The following is a 25054-nucleotide window of genomic DNA, read 5'->3' on the forward strand; positions in this document are numbered from 1 at the left end:
TCGGGGTATCACAGGCCTGGAATCGAGAGGGCACCAAGCTGCTTTGCACGGACCTCCAGCAGCATGGAGAAACCACCGCGGAGGGCATGATTACGGTCCTCCCGTTTGCGGACAACTTCAGCTCGGGGCAGGCTGCCTCCGGGTGAAGCTGTGTGCGCGTCCCATGCTGCCGCTGCAACACACTCGGTCTGCTCCATTCCGTCCGTCCAGATACATGTGGGATGTTGCGCCTTGCCGCTCGTACAGTGCCTCGGTGCATCTCCAACCATGTGGTCACAGCGGCCAGAGGCGTTGCACACGCCGTGGCGGAATCATTCCAGTCAGCTGCACGCAGCGCAAGGGCAGCATGTTTCCGTCGTGGCAGCAGGCCTGCCTGTCGCGGGATGCCGTCCTCCGTCCTCGCAGTGTGGGATGGCAGATGGTGATCCGAGTCCATGTAAACGGGTGGACGTCCAGTGAGAGACACGCAGTACGCGTTGCGCAGTCACGTCGGGAAACAAGACGCGGCGGCCGCCAATCCGCGCTGCCTGTGCCGGGTCGTAGGACAGCTCAGAGTCCATGCCGATTGGGGTGGCGGCGAGGTTCTCTCCTGACGCCGTTGAAGGTGAGCAACCGTCCCGCAGCTCATGGTGTAGATTCAGGACGCAAATAACCGCTGCGTGGCCTAAGCGACGAATGGTGCTCGCAAAGTGAGCAGCGTGGGCAATTGCCGATGGGGAGGATGCAGAGGTTCACCGGGAACGTGCTGGAGCAGGCAGATGGGCACACGCGGAAGGCGGTGGTCTCCAGGCAGTTGGTGCCAGCAGCGACAGGCGCTCGCACGGCAAGGTGTGGCGCACCAAGAAGACAACGCCACCGGCACGCCCACCGCAGGCCTGGTGGAAGTCACTGCAGCCAATGAGCCTCGTCGCCAAGAGCATTCCTGCAGTGCGCTGTGCAATTACTTCTATGTGTGCTGGAGGAGCGGGAAAGAGGAGGAGCTCAGGGAGGCAAATCAACACAGCAAGCGGCACAGCTGGCCAGCAGCGATAAATGCGGTACGGTCCCGACATCAACAATCACGCACGGTGCAAGAAATTCACACAAAAGCAAAAAAATGAAAAAAAAACACGGCGGCAGGGTGTGGCTGTGTGTGTGGCGCTGCGGGTGTCTGCCAGCCCTGGCCGCAAAGAAAACAAAAAAAGAGGGAAGAAATGTGTGCGCCGCCCCACGGGCCCTCGTCGCACGCCCACACGTCGCGGCTCCCTCAGCGCGCCGTTCGTCGCGGCCCCTCCTCATGCGTGCAGCAGGCGAGGCGCACAGGGCCGTCGTCATGAGCGTGTCGGTGGTGTGCGAGTGGAGCAGTTGGGCGGGAAACACACGGCACCCCTCACAGGAAGAGTGCAGCAACAAACAATTAAAGAGGGAAGAGTAGAAAAGAAAACACGTCCATAGTGACTGCCCCAAAAGCAAAAAAAGAAGGGATGGGAGTAAAAAATTAAAACAACAAAAAAGAAATATAAAAAAACTAAAACATTTAAAAAAAAGCAAAAAAAAGGTTTAAAATTACGCACACAAAATAAAAAGAAACAAAAACAAAAAGAAAGTAGCAAACAGGGAATTAAATTTAAAATAAGTAAAAAAGAAAAAATTATTTGAAGGAAAAGAATTAGTTCTTGGACACAATTCTCTGCTGGGAGGTCGCAAGTTTCCCACGCGGCAGCCAGTCATCCCTCACACAGCCGCAAACCCCCACAGTCCCAACAGCAGAAGGAGCAGCGGCAGCGCCCTCCTCTCACTTACAGTGCCGGCATCGCTGTTATTCCCCTGCGACGAATTTCCCAGACTGCTGTTGAGGGCCGTAGCATTTACGTCCCTGTCCTGCGGATGGATTCCCTCCTGCCCATCCGTTCCTCCTGCCGTCTCCCCATCCGCACCAGAGCTCACGCTCATATCAGCTGTCAATGCGGGTCCATCGTGCCCCACGGTTTCAGCGGTAAGAACGTTTGTATCGGCGGCGGCGGCGGTATTACCCACGGAGGGTGTGTGCGGTCCATCCCCCTGTATCGTATCTGCACTCCCCTCCCCCACCGTCGGGTTACCGCTAGACGAGGGGGAGACATCCACATCTGCATTTCCATCGGGAGATGTTTCAGAAGCCAACTGCTGTACGGTCTGCCCCACAGGTATGGAAGTCGAAGCAATGGAAGCTGCTTTGGGTACACCGAGACCGTCAGCACCTTCACCTCCATTCAAAGGTTCCTGTCCCGCTTGCGGTGTTCTGCCAGGAGAAGGCACCACGATTTCCTGCGCACTTGTTTCCTTCGGAGGCGTAATCAGGGCTTTAATTGCATTAAGAGCAGCAATACCATTGCCATCCAACGGGCGGTTGTACAGCAGGACGTTCGTCACAGTCACAGACACGCCTTCTTGGCTCCCTTTGTTGCTTCCATCCCCTCCAATGTAGAAGTGGGAGATCTTTTTATCTTCCTCACTTTCCAATTGGCATTGCACATTCTCCAACACACGCCTACCATCGACGTACGCGGAGCCCTGAGTGCTGTTCTGCAGCAAAATGGCCACCTGGTGTGTTTTCTCTTGCCCCTCAATGTGGTTTTGCACCTCCGTCGGTTTCCCACCGCACAGCATCTGCCACTTTTTCTCTTTGTTGTTGTACGACAGTCCCAGGAGTACTGGATTCTCTGCATCCATCATCACACCAATCACTGGAATGGGGGTATCTCCCTCCTTCGGCTCACCGTCGATGGACGCCGTCGCCACAAGAGTGAAGTTGTAGTTCGCAAAGTGGTACAGCTGATTCTCCCCCTGCCTGCCAACAGGCCACTCCGCCCACGCTCCCGTGAACTTCACTCCATCTGAAGACTCTGCAGTCTCTGCTACCCCTGCTGACGCTCCTTCTTCCTCTCCCTTCTTTACTGTGGCGTTCACCCCGAGGTACTCGTCCCTCCATGTGTCATCAGAGAAGTTGCCGGACAAAAAGCCAACCAGCCCATCCGTGATCTTAGTGTTTTTGCAGGCACTTTCAGGTGAGGTAACCTGCACAGCGCTCTCAGAAGGGCACAGCTCGGAGACACGTTTGTCCACTTCCTTCCAGGTCGCCAGCACATCCTTCACACGCTGCAGCTGCTCAGTCAGACGCACAGAGACCATACCGGGCGATGGATTTTCTTTCTCATCGCCCTTCTTCTTCTCGTACAGTGCAATCAACTCCTCCCTCTTATTATCATCAGTTCCACTCGTAACACTTTTGTACAACAGGGCGCTGGCGGCAGCGTCATCGTCCTTCCCGGATACCGGCCCAATATCAACAATGTGCGTATTGTCCGTCAGCCAAAGATGGAGTTCACCCTTTTCTTTTTCTTTGGCATACACCGGCAGAGTAACGAGCATCATATTCCTCTGCTCACCTCCATCAACAAAAGTCGCTGTGGTGAACCCGCTCCCAACGGCCTTCCCTTCTCCCTCCTGTTTGCTGCCCCACACGCGCGAGAGTGTCCCGAGTGCCTCCGTCCACGAATCCCCCTTGTCACCGGACTCGTACACCCTGCGGCGGCCATCACCACACGCAGTCATCATCATGAGTTTGTCCTTCCACTCCACGACGGAGGGATCACTGCAGCCATCGGCAGACATCCCCTTCGACAGCTTCCAACTCGGAGTAGCTGCCAAGTTGTGTATGATTAGGGAAGCAGTTTTCACTTCCTTTTCTGTTTCATCGTTCTTCTTTTTCGTGCCTTCCAGCGGGAACAAAAGCGTACCATCATCCATCTTAACACCCGATCCGCCGCCTCCAATCAGTCCTGTCAAGGATTCAAGTTGTGTGACAAAAATTCCTCGCGGGAGACTTTCAGTACTTTTCCAGTCAATTTTTTTATTAGGTGCTTCAGCACTGACGTTCCCTTTCACCAGCAAAAGCCCCGAGTCGTCTGCTTCGCCATCCTCTTTACCAGTGGCAGCTGTAGGACTGTATTTCCCAACAAGCATGTAAATATCATTTCCCTGCACAACTGTTGTTGGTCGGCTCACATCTACTCTCTTGCTTGTGGGAGCGCCTTTCTCCAGAACTCGTATCACTCTGGCATTCTTAAGCGCTTCCTCCGGTTTGTTGTCGCCTTTTATCGTGAGAAGTTGGGATGTAATGCCAGTAAAGGTATCTTCTCCATCCTTCTTGCACTGCGCCTCGGCAACGGCAAATACGTCACTCCCCACTTTCAAAAGGCCGGGAGCACCAAACGATTTCACAGTTACATCACCCTCAGTGATGTCCTTCCATTCAAACTTCGGATCAGACGACGGCTCCACAGCTTGCGTAGCTCCACCACTGCTGCAGCAAATCATCACGACGAGGAGCAGCAACACCGCGGAAGTAAACAAGTGCCGGGACATGTTGAGCCTCTGCCGCTCACTCTCTCTTCCTTCCCTCCTCCTTCCGCGGGATCCGGTCACGCGACGACGGTTTTGTGTGCGGGGTGCCTTCACTGCAGCAACACGTGAGAGCATACAAATATGTGTGTGTGGGCGGTGTTTGTGTGTGCTGTTGGTCCTTTCAGAGCCTTACAATTTCAAGGTAGCGATTAGCGTTTAGTCGTAACTTCCTTCCTAGCGTGTGTGTGCGTGAGGCGGAGAAAAGAAAAAACAAGCCAAGAAAAGAGGTGAGACAGCGAGCACCGCCACCCATCCACTGTGAGTGGCATCATCATCCCCGCCGTATTCACTCCCAAAAACAACAACTCACGCACACAGACACACGGAACGAGAAGGGAGAACACTGCACCGGGAACACACAGCGACTGCCACCACCAGCAGCAGGAGCCACGGCGGGTGCTTCTGCCACGCGTCAGCACACACCAGGCGACGCCCACACATAAAATAACCAGCGGGAGGCAAAAGGCACAGCCGTCCTCCGCAGCACCCACGCACTACCGCCAGTCGTTCCACTGTTGTCCCTCCAGCGCAAATCGCCCGCTCCGCCGCCGGCGCACACCACCCCGCACAGCCGGAAAAGCCCCCGCCATCAAATACACAACAAGAAAGACGCTTCGGCACCTGCAGCTGCTGGGCGGAAATCGCTCCGCACCTATTTCAGGCACCCTCAACAACGCACGACAAAGACAAGCGTTGCAGACTCCCTTCATCCCCATCCCAAGGGCCGCAGCAGACAGAATCGTGTTCGTGCGTGCGTTCATTCTCAGCGTTTTAAACACGGCATGTTCAGCATGACATGTGTGTATGTGTTTGTGCTTGGCAGTGCCTATACTTGCGGAGCAGCTGTGTGCCACAAGAGAGTCCAAAGAAGCAACGGCAGAGAGAGGCAGATAGCACACACGCAAATTACTCATATCAACACACACACACGCAGCCGCGGAATGGGTGCACTCAACCACAAAATCAAAAAAGGAAAACAAAACAAAAAGCCGAAGCGTGGGACGACCAGCGCACACACTCTCATTGCTCCCGTAAAGCAAAACACACACACAGAGGGAGAGAGAGAGAGAGGTCGCCCACTCAATGCAATAAAAACAAAACAGAAACAGTTACGGTGCTCCGCCCATGCAGCCAGGCAGGACGGCAGCGGTGCGTGTCGTGCAAAAGAGAGCACCAACGGGCCTGCATGGGTGTGAATGCATATATACAATGGGCACATTATGTGTGTGCTTCGTGGGGTGAGGTGAGGGCGAGAGTCCATGCAAGGGGACACACACACACAGAGAGAGAAGGACGAGTGTGTGTGCGGGCGGTGCATGGCTCTCTCACACTCACTCTCACGCGGCCACCACCGCAGCCGCAGCCGCACATACAACAACAAGAAGAAAAAGCAAAAGAGGAGAGGTGTTGTGGGAGACCGCGGTGCTGTCGTCACAGTCGCCAACCTCTGTCACCGTACCATTTGTTTGAGCGTCGGTGGTTGTCTTCGCTGTTTTTGGTGCTGTATCACTGAGTGGTGGAACAACGTTGGTATTGCCAGTTTCAAGGCTCTCGTGTTGTCCTTCAGAGCTTTGAGCATCATCCTCATCTGCCTTATTCTGGACATGATCACCGCTGCCACTTGTAGAGGTAGATGAGGTTGTTGTTGTTTCTGCTGGACTGCCGGCTGCTGCATTCTTCGTCGAATCCTTTGTGTCTGTGTCATGACTGTGCTGCCTTTGTGTAGCATCCCCTGGAGGTGGTTCCGGTGCTTCTGAGTCCGTTTTGGATCTTGACGGTGTGTTTTCGTTCTTTGCTTTGTTTAATTTCTGTAAGTTTTCTTGATCTGGTAGTGGGCCTCCTTCACCTGCTGTTGATGATGGTGCAGGTCCACCCGATGGTATCGTTGGTGGCGGTGGTGGTGGTGCCCCCTCATTATTTTGACTCTCGTGCGTCTGGGGGTGTACCTTATTTTTTTCCTTTTCGTCTTTTTTATCCCTTTCCGTTTCTTCCGCCGTTTCTTCTTCCTCATCACTGTCTTCATCTTCAGCTTCCTCTGGAGAAGGGGAAGGTGCAGGTAACACTTTTCCATCAATATCTGGTGATCCAACTTTTAAGTTTTTGGTGCCTTGTCCAGCCGTTTCAAGCTCTTTGACTGCAGGCGGAGATCCACCACCACTCCCAGGAGCTCCTGCCTCCTCTTCACATCTACCAACGACACCAAAGAATACCCGCACCACAGCACGCAGAGGGCACACACCAGCAGCACACGGCCAGTCATCATCGCCACCACTCCTGTCTCTTGCGTGTAGCCTTCAGCAAAAGTAACTCACCGTCAACAGAGAAGGAAGAGAAAAGATAGACACGGCCGCTACACCACGCACAGCCACCACAGCAACAAATGGCAGCACCCAAGCAACGCACACACCACGAGACAGATGGAATCAGTACGATTGCAGAGCTCGCACACCACACCGCAAACCACAAGTTTAAAAAGCAATAAAAAACAATAATTAAAAAACAATAATTAAAAAAGAAAAGAAAACAAACCCAGGGCTCCAGTGCGCATGCATACGAGTGTGTCCGCGATGCGTTCAACGTGGCGGATGCGGGGCACAACGCGGAGCACACAGCACGGCAGCAGAAGCAAGTGAAGCAAAACAAGATCATTATTTCCTCTTATTTTAGTACAGTGAACCACAACACACGCGCACAAATCCCCGCGGTTGAGTGCCGGCACGCACAGCCCGCACACACCTCTTCAGCCCACAGCGGTGTACGCCAGCGCGGATGCGGCGAGCACCAGCGGGGCACACACCCACGCAGAGCTGCTGAGGCTGCCGTCGATTTCGCGAAGACGCGACGGTGCGCTGGTGGTCGACACAGCTGGCGCCTCCGTAGTCGTAGTACTTGGTGTCTCTGGCTCAATATTTCCCGGGGCCGGCTCAGTGGCTGACTCTTCAGCAGCCTCAGGCCGACTGTTCTCTGGTGCAGGGAGCAATGAACTAGTAACTTTCGTATTAGCTTCAGCATCAGGCGTAACCTTCTCCTCATCATCAGCTGCGTGTGTTGTGATGGCCGCAGTGGTCGTGTCAACACCACCTTCGGCGTTCTCATTCGCTTGATCCGCGGGTTTTCCCTTGCTACCCTGTGGCCCTGTCGTACCATCGTTATCAGCTGCCTGTAACGTACCAGTCGCACCCGGCCCCGATCCGCCATTTCCTCCTAGCATCGCAGCCGGATTAGTCACTGGTGTTGTAGGCGGTCCTGACTGACCTTCCCCCTGCGCTCCCTCTAATAGGAGCGGCGATTCACCGGCGGCTTCTCCAACAGCTTGAACAATAGCATTGTCATCAGTAACTTGTGGCTGTGTTATCGTCGGCGTGGTCGTCTGGGAAGCTTGAACATCAACTTTAGGCTCCGGTTCCGCTGACGCGCACACGGACGGGCAGCAGCAGCACAGGGCAAGCACCAACAGGGCGCACAGCAGACGGCACGTCATCATCATCGTGAGTGTGGTCGTTCAGTGGTGTGGAGCTGATCTGCACAGTGAGGGACATGGAGAGCAACAGGGGAGACGAGAGGTGCAGCAGACAAACACAGAGGGCACACCAAATGAGGAGAGGGCAGCAGCCAGGCATGCACCGTACGCCGCACACCACGCACGACACACACTCCAATCCACGGCAGCAGGCACACACACACACAGCCCTGCCGCAACACCAACACACAGATGGAAGAGGGAGAAGCAAACAGGAGCGGCACACAAGGCTTCACCGCATGCACGTGCGGCGAGAGCGGTCCGTCGTGTCTGCACCCCTCACGGAGGGTGCGCACACACACAAGAAGGTGCAGCGCACACAGCAACACAAAAGCATAGTAACAATAAAAAAGGAGATCCCCGCACACCACGCGGATTGTTGGTCCACGAGAAGTGCAGCCAATATTCATCACAAAGCAGATTGTTATCTTGTTTTGGTTGTATGCTGCTACAATAACGAGTGAGTAGCGCAAGGGCCGTCCGTACAAAAGTGGCAAGTATTCCGTCGTGCGGGCTGGGGCAGTCACAAACAGTCGCAGTCCCAGTTCCCAACGACGAGGGCATTCCCGCAGTGGATGGGGCGGAGTCTCCCGTGGTCCGTCGGGGATCAGCAGCCCGTGGCGTCTGTGATGAGGCGGTGGCGGAAGAGCCTGGTCCATCTCGAGTTCCCGCGTTTGTGCTTCCTGCGTGTCTCGCCTGCCGGCATGCTTGGCAACTTCGGTGGCGACCTGCGCGCGAGGCGCCTGTTAAGAAGACGGTGGCGCCATTGTGGCATCCGCATGGGAGGCCCTCGCAAACTATTATAACGCCAGGCTGAGCACGTCCGGCATGTGCCCTCATACTGTGGACGGACAAGCGCACTCAGCCGCAGGTTGGGCAGGAGGACGTCAATCCGCCGCTCGCTGGTCGACAAGGAGTTGCGGTGCTCACGTCGGGAAGAGGTTCCGGCGGAGGCAGAGGCGGGCCGGTCACCGCAGTGAGGGAGGGACGGCACAACCGACACAGGGGGTTCCTTGTGATCCGCAGGGCGCGTGCGGGCCTGTCGAAGAGTGGGCAGGAATCGCATCGCGCCTGTGCGCAGTGCCGCCACTCGGGGACCGATGTCCGGGTCAACACCAGGAATAGAGTCCTCGCCACACCGACAGGCGCCTGTCACGCGGTGTGCGCCCTCCTTTTTCTCCTGGGCATCCTTCCATTATAACCTCTTGACGGCGGTAAGGAAGTCCACGTGCCAGGCATTGACGCAGTCCTAGGTGGAGCGCCTCCATCGCCGAGAGGGAGTCTGTGGCGGGAGGAACTCGTGTGGGCGATTGGGACGCTGCTGCCAGGCGGGGAACTGGGAAGTGTCCGAGGCCATGCTCAGTGGCAGGACACTCCGCTCGGCAGGTGCATGCAAGGCTGCATGCAGCTGTGCGGTGAGGCTCCACAGGGAGCTCGGCTGTCCGGGGAGTCGAGTGGCAGCGCAGCGGATCCGGAGGCATGTTCAGCGAGAGACAACGTGCCGTCCGTCCAGCGGCCTGCATCATACGGTCCCAGAGGTGCAGGCCGCTTCAAGGGCCGATCGCCTGACACCGTCCAGGGCGTCCTTGGCGTGCCGTGGCCGGAAGACGCCCACCCCGCTGCAGCTCACAGTGTACCGGGCGAAAACTCGGTGCTCAACAAGAGGGGCGCGGATGTGGTCCGGGGAGATCCCCATGTGGCTGCGGACGCGTCGCAGTTCCTTGAGGACGGCATCTCCCGGCAGCGGAATGGTCGTCGCTGCCTTCCCAAGTATTGACGAATGTGCGGTTTCCGAGCAGACTGCGCCACGCACGTCCTCAATATAACGGAGACGCGTGAGGCGTTCGTGCCGTGTGGTGCGCGGCACCCAACGATCCTCCGCAGCGGTGCTGGACTGGCGGTCAGGTGGACAGAAGTATCCTTCGCTGATACGCATGGCACGGTCTGCTCTGCAGCGACGGTGACGTGCAAACCAAAAATGAGAAGTCGATCAATCGCATTGCGGGGCAGACGCACAGGGTGGGACTTCACGCGTGGGTTCCCACCGCCCAGACGATGGTCGGCCGTGTCCTCGTCAGACTGTCGGTGTGAGGCGATGCAGAACAGAGCGGACCGTTCCTGTCCGCGCTGATACTCAGACTGTGCTCGGCAGCCCATGTGGCCACAACGGACACGGCAGCTGGCATTGCCGCACCACAGGCACGGAGGTCCGCACACAACGCAACAAGCGTGCGGTTGTCAGCGTGCATGAACACCAACGCAAAGTGAATGCTGTCCAGGCTGCGCAGCAGACCATCCACGTGGCGGTGGAGGAGCTGCGGCCGCACGACGCTGCATTGGGCTGCCACGGCTGAGGGAAGCTGCTGTCGGGAATATTGCTCGCAAGCACTCACCCCAACGCAGCCGCCTCGCAGGTGATTGCGCTACCAGCGTTGGGCGCAACGGCATAGGCGCGGGAGCCCGCAGAGCACAGCCAGCACTCGCCCATCGCCAACGGTGTCGAACGCAGTCGAGATGCCAATCGGGATGGCGAGAGAGCGGCGACGGCGACGGTGCAGCGCGGGATGACGCCCCTGCGACGCTCGCACTCCACAGCGATGCACCCGCTCAGCCCTCGTGCCGTTTCGTCACTCACAGGCGTCACCAACTCCGAGGCCGTGCGTCGTGGCGTGGATCCAGGCTGACGTCGGTGGTGTGCCAGCAGTGCTGACAGGCGGCGGCGGACCAGTCCTTTCCTCACACCTAGCAGGACAGAGAGCAGCGGGAGTGGCCGGCAACTCTCTCTGTGCGGCATGCGTCCTTCCCGTGTATGCGGATGGGAGTGGCTTCCCCATTTCCCAGTAACTTCGCAGGCTGCCGTCGGCGAGGGAGGTGTTGATCATCGTTCAGTGCGAGCAGCGGGCAGCGGGTGCAAGACGGCGCAGAAACGCACTCAATACGCCGCCAGGGCCAGGGGCAATGCCAGGCAAACAGTCGCGGATGGCCAAGTCAGGCGCACACGGCGTGAAGGGCCAATTCATATTCCAGTCAACAGGGGGCACGCAAGCACAAACTGTGCAGGCAACTGTGGGGATCGCAGCACGTGAGACTCGGACAGTGTGACGGACGAGCGAATTTTCCTGCTGACGAGGCAGAGCACAGGCAAAGTCCCAAGAGCACCACAGCACAGCCGATCCCAGAGAGCAGGAACGTGGTGCCGCCATGCCTCGGGGTATCACAGGCCTGGAATCGAGAGGGCACCAAGCTGCTTTGCACGGACCTCCAGCAGCATGGAGAAACCACCGCGGAGGGCATGATTACGGTCCTCCCGTTTGCGGACAACTTCAGCTCGGGGCAGGCTGCCTCCGGGTGAGGCAGTGTGCTCATCCCATACTGCCACTACAACACACTCGGCATGCTCCATTCTGTCCGTCCACATTCCTTTGGGAGTGTCACGGCTGCCGCTCGTACGGTGCCTCGGTGCATCTCCAACCATGTGGTCACAGTGGCCAGAGGCGTTGCACACGCCGTGGCGAAATCATTCCAGTCAGCTGCACGCAGCGCAAGGGCAGCATGTTTCCGTCGTGGCAGCAGGCCTGCCTGTCGCGGGATGCCGTCCTCCGTCCCCGCAGTGTGGGATGGCAGATGGTGATCCGAGTCCATGCAAACGGGTGGACGTCCAGTGGGAGACACGCAGTACGCGTTGCGCAGTCACGTCGGGAAACAAGACGCGGCGGCCGCCAATCCGCGCTGCCTGTGCCGGGTCGTAGGACAGCTGAGACTCCATGCCGATTGGGGTGGCGGCGAGGTCCTCTCCTGCCGCCGTTGAAGGTGAGCAACCGTCCCGCAGCTCATGGTGTAGGTTCAGGTCACCCGCAATGGGCGCTGCAGAGCCAGAGCGACGAATGGTGCTCGCAAAGTGAGCAGCGTGGGCAATTGCCGATGGGAGGTTGCAGAGGTTCACCGCGTACATGCTGGGGCAGGGCGGTGGTCTCCAGGCAGTTGGTGCCAGCAGCGACAGGCGCTCGCACGGCAAGGTGTGGCGCACCAAGAGGGCCACGCCACCGGCACGCCCACCGCAGGCCTGGTGGAAGTCACTGCAGCCAACGAGCCTCGTCGCCAAGAGCATTCCTGCATAGAACTGTGCAAGTACTTGTGTGTGTGCTGCAGGAGCTGAAAAAAGGAGGAGCACAGGGAGGCAAATCAGCACAGCGAGCGGCACAGCTGGATGGCAACGATACACGCGGTACGGCCCCGACATCAACAATCACGCACGGTGGCAGCATACAAACATACACACAAAAAAAAATCTTAAAAACACGGCGGCAGGGTGTGGCTGTGTGTGTGGCGCTGCGGGTGTCTGCCCGCCCTGGCCGCGACGAAAACAAAACAAGAGGGAAGAGATGTGTGCTCCGCCCCACAGGCCCTCGTCGCACGCCCACACGTCACGGCTCCCTCAGCGCGCCGTTCGTCGCGGCCCCTCCTCATGCGTGCAGCAGGCGAGGCGCACAGGGCCGTCGTCGTGAGCGTGTCGGTGGGTGTGCGAGCGGAGCAGTTGGGCGGCAAACACACGGCACCCCTCGCAGGAAGAGTGCAGCAACAAACAATTAAAACAGTAGAAAAGAAACAAAAAGTCCATAGTGACTGCCCCCAAAAGCAAAAAGAGAATTTATGGGGATTATGAGATAAAAAACAAAAAGGAAAAACGCAATAACCAAAGAAAAAACAAACGCAAAAAAGTTTAAAATTACGCACATAAAATAAAAAGAAACAAAAACAAAAAGAAAGTAGCAAACAGGAAATTAAATTTAAAATAAGCAAAAAAAAAGAAAAAATTATTTGAAGGGAAAGAATTAGTTCTTGGACACAATTCTCTGCTGGGAGGTCGCAAGTTTCCCACGCGGCAGCCAGTCATCCCTCACGCAGCCGCAAACCCCCACAGTCCCAACAGAAGGAGCAGCGATGGCAGCAGTCCAGTCTCACGCACAGTACACGCATCGCTGTTATTCCCCTGCGACGAATTTCCGAGGCTGCTGCTGAGGGCCGTGGCATTTACTTCCCTGTCCTGCGGATGGATTCCCTCCTCCTGCCCATCCGTTCCTCCTGCCGCCTCCCCATCCGCACCAGAGCTCGCGCTCACATCAGCTGTCAATGCGGGTCCATCGTGCCCCACGGTTTCAGCGGTAAGAAAGTTTGTATCTGCGGCGGCGGCGGTATTACCCACGGAAGGTGTGTGCGGTCCATCCCCCTGTATCGTATCTGCACTCCCCTCCCCCAACGTCGGGTTACCGCTAGACGAGGGAGAGACATCCACATCTGCATTTCCATCGGGAGGCTTTCCTGGCGCGAGTTGGTTCACCGATTGCCCACTTCCTGAGGAAGTCGTTGAAGCGAACACTGCTGATGGGGATGCACTTACACCGGCAGCACCTTCACCTCCATTCAAAGCTTCCTGTCCCGCATGCAGTGTTCTGCCAGGAGAAGGCAACACAATTTCCTGCGCACTTGTTTCCTTCGGAGGCGTAATCGGGGCTTTAATTGCATCAAGAGCAGTAATCTCATTGCCATCCAACGGGCGGTTGTACAGCAGGACGTTCCTCACAGTCACAGACACGCCTCCTTGGCCCTCTGTGTTGCTTCCGTCCCCTCCAATGTAGAAGTGGGAGATCTTTTTATCTTCCTCACTTTCCAGTTGGCATTGCACATCTCCCACACGCTGACCATCGACGTACGCGGAGCCCTGAGTGCCGTTCTGCAGCACAATGGCCACTTGGTACCGTGTACTATCCGTCCGTGTCTCCCAAGTGCTGCTCTGCCCCTTGTTCTGTCCGTCACCACACAATAATATCCACTTTTTCTCTTTGTTGTTGTACGACAGTCCCAGGAGTACTGGATTACTTTGGTCTTCCCAACGCGCACCCATCAAAGGAATGGGGGTATCTCCCGTCGGCTCACCGTCGATGGACACCGTCGCCACAAGAGTGAAGTTGTAGTTCGCAAAGTGGTACAGCTGATTCTCCCCCTGCTTGCCAACGGGCCACTCCGCCCACGCTCCCCGGAACGTCACACCATCGGAAGACCCTGCAGTCTCTGCTTTCTCTGCTGACGCTCCTTCTTTCGTTCCCTTCTTCACTGTGGCGTTCACCCCGAGGTACTCGTCCCTCCATGTCTTATCAGAGAAGTTGCCGGACAAAAAGCCAACCAGCCCAGCCGTGATCTTAATGTTTTTGCAGGCACTTTCAGTTGGGGTGTCCTCCAGAGCACTCTCAGAAGGGCACAGCTGGAAGACACGTTCGTCCACTTTCTTCCACGTCGTCAGCACCTCCTTCACCCGCTGCAGCTGCTCAGTCAGACGCACAGACCAAAGACTGTTTGATGGTTTCCCCCCATCGACCTTCCTCTTCTCGTACAGTGCAATCAACTCCTCCTTCTCCTCATCAGTTTCACCTTCAACACTTTTGTACAACAGGGCGCTGGCAGCAACGTCATCGTCCTTCCCGGATACCGGCCCAATATCAACAATGTGCGTATTGTCCGTCAGCCAAAGATGGAGTTCACCCTTTTCTTTTTCTTTGGCATACACCGGCAGAGTAACGAGCATCACATTCCTCTGCTCACCTCCATCAACAAAAGTCGCTGTGGTGAACCCGCTCCCAACGGCCTTCCCTTCTCCCTCCTGTTTGCTGCCCCACACGCGCGAGAGTGTCCCGAGTGCCTCCGTCCACGAATCCCCCTTGTCACCGGACTCGTACACCCTGCGGCGGCCATCACCACACGCAGTCATCATCATGAGTTTGTCCTTCCACTCCACGACGGAGGGATCACTGCAGCCATCGGCAGACATCCCCTTCGACAGCTTCCAACTCGGAGTAGCTGCCAAGTTGTGTATGATTAGGGAAGCAGTTTTCACTTCCTTTTCTGTTTCATCGTTCTTCTTTTTCGTGACTTCCAGCGGGAACAAAAGCGTACCATCATACATCTTAACACCCGATCCGCCGCCTCCAATCAGTCCTGTCAAGGATTCAAGTTGTGTGACAAAAATTCCTCGCGGGAGACTTTCAGTACTTTTCCAGTCAATTTTTTTATTAGGTGCTTCAGCACTGACGTTCCCTTTCACCAGCAAAAGCCCCGAGTCGTCTGCTTCGCCATCCTCTTTACCAGTGGCAGCTGTAGGACTGTATTTCCCAACAAGCATGTAAATATCATTTCCCTGCACAACTGTTGTTGGCCGGCTCACATCTACCTTCTTGCTTGTGGTAGCGACTTCCTCCAGAACTCGTATCACTCTGGCATTCTTAAGCACTTCCTCCGGTTTGTTATCTGCTGTGTTCGTGAGAAGTTGGGATGCAATGCCAGTAAAGGTATCTTCTACATCCTTCTTGCACTGCGCCTCAGCAACGGCAAATACGTCACTCCCCACTTTCAAAAGGCCGGGAACACCCAACGATTTCACACTTACGCCCTCCTCATTAGCGTCCTTCCATTCAAACTTCGGATCAGACGACGGCTCCACATCACCTTGCGCAGCTCCACAAGTACTGCAGCACATCAGCACGACGAGGAGGAGCAACACCGAGGAATTAAACACACGCCGGGACATGTTGGGCCTCTGCAGCTCACACTCTCTTCCTTCCCTCCTCCTTCCGCTGGATCCGGTCACGCGGCGACGGTTTTCTGTGCGGGTAGTCTTCACTGCAGCAACACGTGAGAGCATATAAATATGTGTGTGTGGGCGGTGTGTGTGTGCTGTTGGTCCTTTCAGAGCCTTACAATTTCACAGTGGCGATTAGCGATTGTTTTCCCTCTTTGTGAGGGTGAGAAAGAAATAAAGAGAAAACATGTCCAAAAAAGAAGTACAACAGTAACCACCGTCACCCATCCACACTGTGAGTGGCATCATCATCCCCGCTACAGTCACTCCCAACAACAACAACTCACGCACACAGACACACGGAACAGCAGAAGGGAGAACAGTGCACCTGGAACACACAGCGACTGCCACCACCAGCAGGAGGAGTCACGGCGGGGGCTTCTGCCACGCGTCAGCACACACCGAGCGGCGACTGCCCACACACAAAACAACCAGCGGAATACAAGAGAACAAGACCGTCCTTCGCAAAGCCCACGCGCTGTCGCCAGTCATTTTACTGTTGTCCCTTCCAGCGCAAATCACCCGCGCAGGCGAAGAATCCCTGACCAAAGTATACTCAGCATGGGAGATACACATTGGCACGTGCAGCTGCTGGGCAAGAAGCAATCCGCACTTGTCCCTGGCACCCTAAGCAACACCACCCAATCGACTGCACGCCAGCAACGTGTCAAAAAATAAATCGCAGGCTCCCGTCCTCCCTCCTCGCAAGGGACGTCGCAGACAGAATCTTCTGCGTGCATCCATTCTCAGCTATCACGCCGCTCTACAGCGTATGCATAATGGCGTGTGTGTGTGCATGTGCTTTTGCCAGCGCCTATACTTGCGGAGCAGCTGTGCGCCACAAGAGAGTCCAAAGAAGCAACGACAGAGAGAGGCAGATAGCACAAACGCAAATTACTCATATCATCACACACACACACACGCAGCCGCGGAATGGGTGCACTCAACCACAAAATCAAAAAGGAAAACAAAACAAAAAGCCGAAGCGTGGGACGACCAGCGCACACACACTCTCATTGCTCCCGTAAAGCAAAACACACACACAGAGGGAGAGAGAGAGAGAGGTCGCCCACTCAATGCAATAAAACAAAACAGAAACAGTTACGGTGCTCCGCCCATGCAGCCAGGCAGGACGGCAGCGGTGCGTGTGGTGCAAAAGAGAGCACCAACGGGCCTGCATGGGTGTGCATGCATATATACAATGGGCACATTATGTGTGTGCTTCGTGGGGTGAGGTGAGGGCGAGAGTCCATGCAAGGGGACACACACACACAGAGAGAGAAGGACGAGTGTGTGTGCGGGCGGTGCACGGCTCTCCCACACTCACTCTCACGCGGCCACCACCGCAGCAGCAGCACACGCAACAAGAAGAAGCAAAAGAGGGGAGGTGGTGTGGGAGACCGCGGTGCTGCCGTCACTGTCGCCAACCTTTGTCACCGTACCATTTGTTTGAGCGTCGGTGGTTGTCCTTGCTGTTTTTGGTGCTGTCTCACTGAGTGGTGGAACAACGTTGGAGTTGCCAATTTCAAGGCTCTCGTGTTGTTCTTCAGAGCTTTGAGCATCATCCTCATCTGCCTTATTCTGGACATGATCACCGCTGCCACTTGTAGAGGTAGATGAGGTTGTTGTTGTTTCCGCTGGACTGCCGGCTGCTGCATTCTTCGTCGAATCCTTTGTGTCTGTGTCATGACTGTGCTGCCCTTGTGTAGCATCCCCTGGAGATGGTTCCGGTGCTTCTGAGTCCATTTTGGATCTTGACGGTGTGTTTTCTTTCTTTGCTTTGTTTAATTTCTGTAAGTTTTCTTGATCTGGTAGTGGGCCTCCTTCGCCTGCTGTTGATGATGGTGCAGGTCCACCCGATGGTATCGTTGGTGGCGGTGGTGGAGGTGGTGGTGCCCCCTCATTATTTTGACTCTCGTGTGTCTGGGGTTGTACCTTATTTTTTTCTTTTTCGTCTTTTTTATCCTTTTTCGTTTCTTCCGCCGTTTCTTCTTCCTCATCACTGTCTTCATCTTCAGCTTCCTCTGTGGGAGGGGAAGGTGCAGGTATCACTTTTCCATCAATATCTGGTGATCCAAAATTTAAGTTTTTGGTGCCTTGTCCAGCCGTTTCAAGCTCTTTGGCTGCCGGCGGAGGTCCACCACCACTCACAGGAGCTCCTGCCTCCTCTTCACATCTACCAACGACACCAAAGAATACCCGCACCACAGCACGCAGAGGGCACACACCAGCAGCACACGGCCAGTCATCATCGCCATCACTCCTGCCACTTGCGTGTGGCCTTCAGCAAAAGTAACACCACGTCAAAAGAGAGGGAAGAAAAAAAGATAGACACAGTCGGTACACCACGCACAGCAACAAATGGCAGCACACCATGAGACAGATGGAGTCAGTACGATTGCAGAGCTCGCACACCGCACCGCAAACCACAAGTTTAAAAAGCAATAAAAACAATAATAAAAAACAGAAATTAAAAAAGAAAAACAAACCCAGGGCTCCAGTGCGCATGCTTATGAGTGTGTCCGCGATGCGTTCAACGTGGCGGATGCGGGGCACAACGCGGAGCACACAGCACGGCAGCAGAAGCAAGTGAAGCAAAACAAGATCATTATTTCCTCTTATTTAGTACAGTGAACCACAACACACGCACAAATCCCCGCGGTTGAGTGCTGGCACGCACAGCCCGCACACACCTCTTCAGCCCACAGTGGTGTACGCCAGCGCGGATGCGGCGAGCACCAGCGGGGCACACACCCACGCAGAGCTGCTGAGGCTGCCGTCGATTTCGCGAAGACGTGACGGTGCGTGGGTGGTCGACACAGCTGGCGCCTCCGTAGTCGTAGTGCTTGGTGCCTGTGTTGTAGTGGTGGTCGTCGTGGTTGGTGCCTTTGTTGTGGTGGTCGTGGTGGTTGTCTGAGCAGAGGCTTCAGACTCCTTATTTTTTTCTTCTGCGGATGTTTCGGTGCGACTTTGTTGCTCTTTCGTACCCTCTGTCAGTGATGTATTTGGCTCGGTACTTACTTTTGGTTCCAGACCTGCCGTACTGGTAGATCCTGGTCCCTCTCCACCATCATCTCCCGACTTTGCAGCGACCCCATTACTGGACGATCCTGGCTCACCGGCGGCCGTCGGGGGTGTTGGCTGTGGTGGAGGAAGCGGTGGAGCGGGCGGTGGAACGGAAGCGGCAATAGGCCCATTCTCAGTCTCTGCCACGCACACGGACGGGCGGCAGCACAGGGCAAGCACCAACAGGGCGCACAGCAGACGGCACGTCATCATCGTGAGTGTGGTCGTTCAGTGGTGTGGAGCTGATCTGCACAGTGAGGGAAATGGAGAGCAACAGGGGAGACGAGAGGTGCGGCAGACACACACAGAGGGCACACCACATGAGGAGAGGGCAGCAGCCAGGCATGCACCGTACGCCGCACACCACGCACGACACACACTCCAATCCACGGCAGCAGGCACACACACACACAGCCCTGCCGCAACACCAACACACAGATGGAGGAGGGAGAAGCAAACAGGAGCGGCACACAAGGCTCCACCGCATGCACATACGGCGAGAGCGGTCCGTCGTGTCGGCACCCCTCACGGAGAGTACGCACACACACAAGAAGGTGCAGCGCACACAGCAACACAACAGCAAAGTAACAATAAAAAAGGAGATCCCCGCACACCACGCGGATTGTTGGTCCACGGGAATTGCAGCCAATATTCACCACAAGCAGTTCAGTTGCCGCATGCCTTCGTCCACATTCATCGCACTCAATTTCATGCAGGCCGGACACCACCGCAACAGGAGCTGCTGCACACGCAACAAGAAACAAGAAAGGGAGGTGGTGTGGGAGACTACGGTGCTGCTGTCACTGTCGCCATGCGAAGCTGTGTTTATGTTGTTAGTGGCGGTGGCGGTGTCCCTCTTGAACCCCTCGCTGTGGGCTGCGGGGTAACTGTGCCGGCTGATGTGCCTTCGGTTTTGTTGTTGCATTCTTCTTCTCCACTTCTTCTGTGGAGGGTCCGGCGTCCTCTCCGTTCAGGTGGCTCGCATTATGATTGGTCGTGGTGGTGCTGGCGGCGGCGTTAAACTCTGCAGCTGGAAGAAATGCGGTGCAGTGGTCAGCCTCGGCAGCAGGCGCTTTGTCCTCACGCCGGTACGTTTCTGTTTTCTCTGCAGCGACAGAAAGTGGAGGCTGTTTGAAAATCTCCTGCACGGTGCATTCCTCTTTCCAATCTAATGCAGCAAAGCCGCCATTTGAAAAAGACGATGACTGCGATGACCTCTCGTGAATGGGAGATGGTGCATGCTGCACGGTGTCTTGGTGTGCTGCAACTTCCTTCCTTTCTGCCTCATCTCCACCAGCTGCTTCTACTGCAACTTCTCCTCCCGATTCTTCTTGTGGTGCATCACCCGGTACCTGTGCAAAAGTTGTGTTTGAACCCGCATCGTGTTTTGGCGCTACCTTCGCCATTCTCTGGCCATGAAACTTCATGTCGGCTGTCAGACCCTTCTGCCCCTTGCGGCGGTTCCTGCCCCTGCTGTTTGTCTTATTTGTTCGCCCGGTACTGCGGCTGGTTTTGTTGGTAGTGATCCTTTTCGCCCCCCAATGGCAGGCTGTGATGGGGGCTGGGCTCCTCCCTCTGTCCCACCGCCCCCGATGACTCAGCGACTTTCAACTTTTCATCCTGAGCGGATTCGTTTTCCCGACTGCCGGTGGCGCGACTGCCATCCGAAGAGGGCAATGCTCGCTCCCTTTGGGGCACGAGTTCCAGGCGCCCTACAGTGACAGGAGCCATCAGCATCTGAGCCTTGCCTTCTGAACCATTCACAGTTGACTCCTCCCGCTGTCCAACACCACTCAATGCGTCGTGTGACTCCGACACATTCGTTTTCATTTCGGGCGGCAAATAACGCCATCCCGCTGATCCTCCACATACTGCCGGTGCCGCTGGTGGCGCGCCGCCTTGTCTTCTCCTCGTTCTAACGGCAGGCGATCTACGCGGCTGGTGACGCATCTCGTTGAGTGTTCATTGGATTGCAGCATACCCCCTTATCCTCAGCGGTGTCAGCAGCAACGGCAATCCCTTGGCGCCTCCTAACGACGACGGCCATCCAATTACGCACGCATTCCTCCACGGCGGACGCATTCGCCCTGCCTCCTGTCCTTCTGCTGCCATCCATCGCGCATTCCCTCCGCAGCTGAGCACGCCGCCGCAAGAGCTAATACTCACCCGTACCGCTATCGCCACCACAGCACGCAGAGGGCACACACCAGAAGCACACGGCCAGTCATCATCGCCACCACTCCTGTCACTTGCCTGCAGCCTTCAGCAAAAGTAACACCACGTCAACAGAGAAGGAAAGCAAAAAGATAGACACAGCCGCTACACCACGCACAGCCACCGCACAGCAACAAACGACAGCAACAAACGCCAGCACCCAAGCAACGCACACACCACGAGACAGATGGAATCAGTACGATTGCAGAGCTCGCACACCGCCCCGCAAACGACAAGTTTAAAAAGCAATAAAAACAATAATAAAAAACAGAAATTAAAAAAGAAAAACAAACCCAGGGCTCCAGTGCGCATGCATACGAGTGTGTCCGGGATGCGTTCAACGTGACGGATGCGGGGCACAACGCGGAGCACACAGCACGGCAGCAGAAGCAAGTGAAGCAAAACACGATCATTATTTCCTCTTATTTAGTACAGTGAACCACAACACACGCGCACAAATCCATGCGGTTGAGTGCTGGCACGCACAGCCCGCACACACCTCTTCAGCCCAGAGTGGTGTACGCCAGCGCGGATGCGGCGAGCACCAGCGGGGCACACACCCACGCAGAGCTGCTGAGGCTGCCGTCGATTTCGCGAAGACGTGACGGTGCGTGGGTGGTCGACACAGCTGGCGCCTCCGTAGTCGTAGTGCTTGGTGCCTCTGTTGTAGTGGTGGTCGTCGTGGTCGTCGCGGCAGCATCTTTGGTTTCTCGATCTGTTTGTTCTGCGGATTTAGTCGTGCGGCTTTGTGGCCCTGTCGTACTCCCATCTTCTTCGTGTACAGTATCGATAGCATCGCCTGACTGCCGTTTCGGAGCTGTCAAACTTTTTCCACCACCTACGTCAGCCTCTCCCTGTTCCACAGTGGACCCCTTACTTTGCGACTTTGACGCTGTTGTACCATTTTCATCTTCTGTCGTACCTTTCTTTTCTCCTGTCTGTACCGGCATTTCCGCCTCATTTGATTGCGTTACGGCACCGGAAGAACCTGGGGTCACTGGCACTTTTGTTTTCCCTTCCTCACTGGACCCCGTATTTGAACCCGGTTCCTCATGGGAATTGTCCTCCACTTGCGACTCAGAGGACAAAGTACTCGAGCTGGTGGGTTCTTCTACATCTTCAACCTGAGTAGCAACAATGGTCTCCTCCGTAGAACGTCCCACGCACACGGACGGGCAGCAGCACAGGGCAAGCACCAACAGGGCGCACAGCAGACGGCACGTCATCATCGTGAGTGTGGTCGTTCAGTGGTGTGGAGCTGATCTGCACAGTGAGGGAAATGGAGAGCAACAGGGGAGACGAGCGGTGCGGCAGACACAAACAGAGGGCACACCACATGAGGAGAGGGCAGCAGCCAGGCATGCACCGTACGCCGCACACCACGCACGACACACACTCCAATCCACGGCAGCAGGCACACACACGCAGCCCTGCCGCAACACCAACACACACAGATGGAAGAGGGAGAAGCAAACAGGAGCGGCACACAAGGCTTCACCGCATGCACGTGCGGCGAGAGCGGTCCGTCGTGTCGGCACCCCTCACGGAGGGTGCGCACACACACAAGAAGGTGCAGCGCACACAGCAACACAACAGCAAAGTAACAATACAAAAGGAGATCCCCGCACACCACGCGGATTGTTGGTCCACGGGAAGTGCAGCCAATATTCACCACAAAGCAACACTTCAGTTGCCTTCGGTCTTCGCTCATATTCAGCGCACACCACTTCATGCAGGCCGGCCACCACCGCAGCAGCCGCACACGCAAAAATAAACGCAAGGAATGGAATAATGCAAGCAATCATTTATTTGTGTTTCTGTTCGGATGTTGGCAGATGTCTGCATATGTTGTTTTGTTTTTGCAGAGGGCAAACCTCCATGCCTGGATCGTGTGTTGGGGATTTCCGCAGGGTTAACAATTATTTTCCTCTTGTGGATGTTTCTTGTGTTGGTGCGGCCAAGAATTCGGTTTTTGTGTTGTTCCTGCTTCCCTTTGTTACAGTGCTGCAATAAAGAATAATCTTCCGGGCCGCTGGCCGAATCCTGAGTTTATCAACAATAGAAACCAAACACGATAGAAATAAGTGGGGGATGAACGGAATAAGAGTGGATTCACCACACCCTCAAAGTTCAGCACCAGGTAGCTGTATGTTTATACATATACCATCCGTCAGCCACAATCGTGGCCCGCTCACTCTATTCGGATAGGATGCATATATTTATTTATTACTTACGACGTGGCACACTTTTGGGATCCTGCAGCCACAAGACCCCGCCGCGTGGTGGGAACCAAAAGGGGGTGCGTGCGATGGTAAAAATAAAAATAAAGAATTATCCGGCCGCTGTCGGCTCCCTAAAGTCGTGGCCTTCCCAAAACTTATACGGTAGGAAAGTGTCGTAAAGAAGTGTATATTCTTTTTGTCAGGGTATATATATATACATTCATCAAGGCAGCCAGCTCTCCCGCGATCATTCTCTGCACAGGCTCCTAAAAGGGGCTCAAACACACCCACAGGACTCCCAGCAAGAAAAAAGGAAACACGGCGTGACTGACACGACTCAAAGTAATGCTTCTAAAACAAAGTGTGGATGACTCCGCCGACGCCACACCCGCACCAAATGCCAACAGCTCCTCCACGGCAATAATCCTGCAGCGTGCGGAGAGGAAGTTTCACGAGCGCATTATTGGCGGAGCCAAACAATTGTACCGTCAGCAGAGGGCAGCGGGCGGCGAGGGAAGTGAAGGTGGTGGGCCTGTTGGGGAGGGTCGATGCGCAGTGTCCCTCACAAATACGAGGCGGATGAAGTGAAACACTCGCCTGAACGTCACCGGCCACCAGATGCATGGCTCCCTGCCGTGAATATTGATGAGCTCGAGGCTGGAGCAACTACTCGCAGTGCGTGAAAGCGTCTTCCTGCACTGACGCTGCAATTCACATTAGACGGGCAACTACAGAACAGTCGATCCCCAGCAGTAAAATGCAGCTGGCAGTGACGCTGTGGATTCTCGATTCCCCTGGCAACGGAGGGCGGAGAAGACAACTGGTCTCCCCAGCTGCGCGGCATCCATCCATTCACTCTGTGCGTCCGGAGCGCCCCGCAGCTGCCTTGAGAGATGCAGCGGACAGACCTCCCTTATTTTCGCCTCGATCCGTCGACGAAGACTTCCGCGGTGCTGTTGGCACACACCGAAGTCTCCCTCGTGCCCACTAAACAAAAGACACACACGTTGAGCATCGTCACGCGCGTCGACGGCCACGCAAATAAATACCCACCGCAACGCAAAGTGTTTCTTATTGGGCACGAAAAGAAAACTGGAGGCGGCGGCCCGGAAAACACACATCAAATCATCCGCCAGGCAACGCTGAAATACATGCGAAAGAGCCAACGCGGGACCAGCAGCACAACCACTCGAGAGCTGCTGCGTGAACTCCACGGTAAATGGATCAGCCTCAATGCACGGGGCACTAATTACGGCGGGTGACAGCGCGAAGGCCAACATTTCCTCAAGGCCGGGAATTGTGGGGACGGCATCCAAACCCTCCCGTTACTCGTGTGCCAAGACACGCGAATAATCCGCCCCTCGGTGCAAGTCGTCACCATAATCCTCATCGCTCTCTTTGCCGTCATTCGTATTGTCACACTCAGAGCCGTTGAGGGAAGGTGCTGCCATGATGATTGTGACATCACACTAAAAAAAAGAACACAATGCCTCAAAGCGTGCCGAGTGCAGGCATCCCGTCAGGCGGCGACACGGCGCACTCCTAGCAATGTACGAAGCAAAGGCAACAAAACGACTTTCATCCGCCATCGTAATCGCGTCCAGCGGGTTCGGCCTCTTCTACTCCTTCGGCGCCTCGTCCTTCTCCGCAGCACCAGCTGCCGCTGCCGTAGATCACGCTCCTGCCGCAATCACTCTCACAGAGGGACAAGGAAGAGTGTGTGGATGTGTGCCGAGAGCACAGCAACTGTTGTCGCCGGAAAAGGCCATCGTGGCACCGTCCGTCACGCGTCAGCACAAAAACGGCAACGACCGCAACCAGCAGAGCAAAAACAAAAAGCTGATAAAAGAATGACCCCAAGAGCAGGCAACAACTTCATGGCAGGCATCGTGCAGCCGCGTCATCATTTCAGCACGGAACGTCAGCCAACGTCCCTCGTTACCAAAAACATTCCTGCAGAGCACTGTGGAAATACTC

The 25054-nt window shown here is 55.7% G+C and overlaps 6 protein-coding genes and 3 pseudogenes across 6 annotated transcripts, besides 13 other annotated features; all 9 read right to left on the reverse strand.

Moving 5' to 3' along the window:
* Positions 1 to 12101: part of a sequence feature (areas not merged during assembly with more than two copies in the genome that could not be assigned to a particular haplotype) that runs on past the window's edge.
* Positions 1451 to 1630: a sequence feature (A-rich).
* Positions 1714 to 4500, reverse strand: Tc00.1047053506279.10 (trans-sialidase, putative; the record flags this gene model as incomplete). The annotated part of the gene is made up of 1 exon (XM_811908.1): positions 1714 to 4500. One exon carries the CDS (start codon positions 4498 to 4500, stop codon positions 1714 to 1716), a length of 2787 nt encoding a protein of 928 aa, XP_817001.1.
* Positions 5762 to 6688, reverse strand: Tc00.1047053506279.19 (annotated as a pseudogene).
* Positions 6376 to 6462: a sequence feature (CT-rich).
* Positions 6903 to 6939: a sequence feature (AT_rich).
* On the reverse strand, positions 7166 to 7912 carry Tc00.1047053506279.30 (mucin TcMUCII, putative; the record flags this gene model as incomplete). The annotated part of the gene is made up of 1 exon (XM_811909.1): positions 7166 to 7912. The coding sequence occupies one exon, from the start codon at positions 7910 to 7912 to the stop codon at positions 7166 to 7168; it is 747 nt and encodes a 248-aa protein (XP_817002.1).
* Positions 8492 to 12275: a mobile genetic element.
* Positions 12102 to 13098: a sequence feature (areas merged during assembly that could not be assigned to a particular haplotype. This can correspond to areas where the two haplotypes were merged or to regions with more than two copies in the genome that were merged during assembly.).
* Positions 12612 to 12759: a sequence feature (A-rich).
* On the reverse strand, positions 12843 to 15638 carry Tc00.1047053506279.60 (trans-sialidase, putative; the record flags this gene model as incomplete). Its single annotated transcript, XM_811910.1, has 1 exon — positions 12843 to 15638. The coding sequence occupies one exon, from the start codon at positions 15636 to 15638 to the stop codon at positions 12843 to 12845; it is 2796 nt and encodes a 931-aa protein (XP_817003.1).
* Positions 13099 to 14939: a sequence feature (areas merged during assembly that could not be assigned to a particular haplotype. This can correspond to areas where the two haplotypes were merged or to regions with more than two copies in the genome that were merged during assembly.).
* Positions 14940 to 15187: a sequence feature (haploid, non-Esmeraldo-like haplotype).
* Positions 15188 to 25054: part of a sequence feature (areas not merged during assembly with more than two copies in the genome that could not be assigned to a particular haplotype) that runs on past the window's edge.
* On the reverse strand, positions 16905 to 17837 carry Tc00.1047053506279.74 (annotated as a pseudogene).
* Positions 17445 to 17470: a microsatellite.
* Positions 17515 to 17601: a sequence feature (CT-rich).
* On the reverse strand, positions 18273 to 18854 carry Tc00.1047053506279.90 (mucin TcMUCII, putative; the record flags this gene model as incomplete). Its single annotated transcript, XM_811911.1, has 1 exon — positions 18273 to 18854. One exon carries the CDS (start codon positions 18852 to 18854, stop codon positions 18273 to 18275), a length of 582 nt encoding a protein of 193 aa, XP_817004.1.
* Tc00.1047053506279.100 (uncharacterized protein) lies at positions 19475 to 20068 on the reverse strand (the record flags this gene model as incomplete). Its single annotated transcript, XM_811912.1, has 1 exon — positions 19475 to 20068. The coding sequence occupies one exon, from the start codon at positions 20066 to 20068 to the stop codon at positions 19475 to 19477; it is 594 nt and encodes a 197-aa protein (XP_817005.1).
* Tc00.1047053506279.120 (mucin TcMUCII, putative) lies at positions 21359 to 22084 on the reverse strand (the record flags this gene model as incomplete). The annotated part of the gene is made up of 1 exon (XM_811913.1): positions 21359 to 22084. One exon carries the CDS (start codon positions 22082 to 22084, stop codon positions 21359 to 21361), a length of 726 nt encoding a protein of 241 aa, XP_817006.1.
* Positions 23056 to 23345: a mobile genetic element.
* Tc00.1047053506279.131 lies at positions 23482 to 24498 on the reverse strand (annotated as a pseudogene).

Source organism: Trypanosoma cruzi, genomic scaffold (assembly GCF_000209065.1).
Source record: "Trypanosoma cruzi strain CL Brener 1047053516401 genomic scaffold, whole genome shotgun sequence".
In the NCBI taxonomy this organism is placed as follows: domain Eukaryota; phylum Euglenozoa; class Kinetoplastea; order Trypanosomatida; family Trypanosomatidae; genus Trypanosoma; species Trypanosoma cruzi.